At 41.5% G+C, this 2,221-nt stretch overlaps 1 protein-coding gene across 1 annotated transcript; it reads right to left on the reverse strand.

Annotated features, from left to right (window-relative positions):
• Nucleotides 1-1,096: 1,096 nt before the first annotated feature.
• LOC149210692 (uncharacterized) lies at nt 1,097-1,924 on the reverse strand. The gene has a single exon (XM_089399055.1). It carries the CDS (start codon nt 1,922-1,924, stop codon nt 1,097-1,099), a length of 828 nt encoding a protein of 275 aa, XP_089255181.1.
• Nucleotides 1,925-2,221: the final 297 nt, after the last annotated feature.

Here is a 2,221-nt window from a genome sequence, read left to right on the forward strand (position 1 = left end):
AGTGCACTTTTTGCCAGGGTTTGAGAGTTAGCGGTGCTCCCAAATATCTTGAAGGTAGACACCCTTTTCTGAATCCAAGTATATTAGAGAGGTGCTTCTGAATAGCTGGATGAGTGTGAAAGAAGTAAATCGTGGATTTGGAAAAATTAATTTCCATTCCGGATGCCTTGCTGAAAAGATCAAGGATTTTCTTATAAGCTAGAGCCTCTTTCACTGTGGGAGTTCCATGTAACATCGTATCATCCACAAATTGTTGGTGTGTTGTTGCTGGCAGAGATTGGATAGGCTGAAGGCCCCTGATTTTCCCCTCTCTTTTTGCTTTGGCTATAAGTCTGCTAAGACCTTCCATGAGAATAACAAACAGGAAGGGGGAGAGAGGGTCCCCTTGTCTGATTCCCCGAGTAGGTGAAAAGGGTTCAGAGGGAGATCCATTGACAATGATTGAGAATCTGGAGGACTTAATAAGGGCTAAGATCCAATTGATCCATAGTTTGCAAAAACTGAAGGCTTTTAGAATGGCTTCTAGATATTGCCAACTAACTTTATCATAGGCTTTCGATAGATCAAGCTGCATTAGCATTCCTGCTAATTTCCTAGTTTGCAGGGTGTGAATCATTTCTTGAGCTAGAAGAATATTGTCTAAGATCTGTCTCCCTTCTACATACCCGGATTGCTCTTCTGGTATGAGGCCAGGAAGAATAGGCTTTAGTCTGTTAGCTATAACTTTTGAAATTATTTTATAAATGACATTACACAGAGCAATTGGTCTGAACTTCTCAGGAGAGTTTGCTTCTTCCATCTTTGGGATAAGCTCTATGAAGGTTGAGTTGAGAGATTTGAGGATGGTACCAGATTTCCTAGAGTCCTCAACAACTTCCCATATTTCATGCTTCACTAGGTTCCAGCAGGCTTTATAAAAATTAATGGTGAAACCATCCGGTCCAGGGGCCTTATCATTAGGCATACTTCGGACAGCCTCCTCCGCTTCCTCTAAGGTTATTTCTCTGCTTAGAGGTGAGTTCTGGGCTCCGGTGATAGTTTGGGGGATGGCTGAGATGAGCTCCTTTATGGCATCCTCTCTGTTTGCTAGCGGTTCCTAGGCAATACTGCTGAAGTGCCTAGTTAGTAAAGCCGCTATGTCTTGGTGATTCTTTAGAGTTTCCCCATTCTCATTCTTGAGTTCTAGAATTCTATTTGCACTTCTGTAATCTAGAGCAGATCTGTGAAACAATTTGGTATTTTGCTCACCCTCTTTAAGCCACCGAATTCTGGATTTCTGCTTCCAAAGAGTCTCTTCCTGCTGACAGCATCTATTCCATTGATTAGTTAGATCCCTTTCCTGATCTGCAGACTCTTCACTGTTGTGCCCTGAAGCCCACTCTTTGTGAATCTCTTCCAGTTTGTCTTCTATCAAGGTCTTTTCCTTAAAAATGTCTCCAAACTCTGTAATGTTCCATTCTTTAATTTTGGCTTTAGTGTGCCTTAGTTTCTTCTGAAGGTTAAACATTTTGGAACCACCTCCAATCACTGGTTCAGACCACCATTTCTCTACCAGATTGAGGAAGTTGGGGTGATCCAACCAAAATTTTTCGAATCTGAACGGTTTATTCCTTGGGGTGCCATGGATCGCTGCTATTAAAGATATTGGCCAGTGGTCAAATCCTCCACTTGGAAGGATGTCTGACTCAACTAGAATACCATTCATAATGATGCTCTCTGAGATGATGAATCTGTCCAGACGAGAGGCAATCAGCCTATCTCCCCCTCGTCTATTATTCCATGTATAAGTGCCACTCTTAGGTGGGATGTCCACCAATTTAGCATTATCAATGAAATTTGTGAATAATTCTGCATCCCTACTGAGTTTTCTTATTCCCCCTTTCTTCTCCAGAAGAGTGGTTATCATGTTAAAGTCACCCCCCATAATGCATTTGGAATAAGGATGTCTAGAGATTAAACTTGACAGAGAATTTAAAAAGGTTATTTTATCCTCTAACTTCTAGGGTCCATAAACATTTATACATAAGAAGGATTCAGAGTTACTTGTGGGTTGGGCTTCCACGGCTATAAATGCTCTGGTTGCTTCTGCTGATATGACTTGAAACATTCTTGAATCCCACAATGTGACTAAACCTCCTTCTCGCCCCTGAATTTCTACTTCCATGTAATTAATGTGGTTTCCAAGCTTCTTTGTGATGTTAGCCATGCTTCTATTCCTGCT

Source organism: Pinus tabuliformis, chromosome 1_2, assembly GCF_031772625.1.
Source record: "Pinus tabuliformis cultivar Carrire ecotype Pingquan chromosome 1_2, CPIR1, whole genome shotgun sequence".
In the NCBI taxonomy this organism is placed as follows: Eukaryota; Viridiplantae; Streptophyta; class Pinopsida; order Pinales; family Pinaceae; genus Pinus; species Pinus tabuliformis.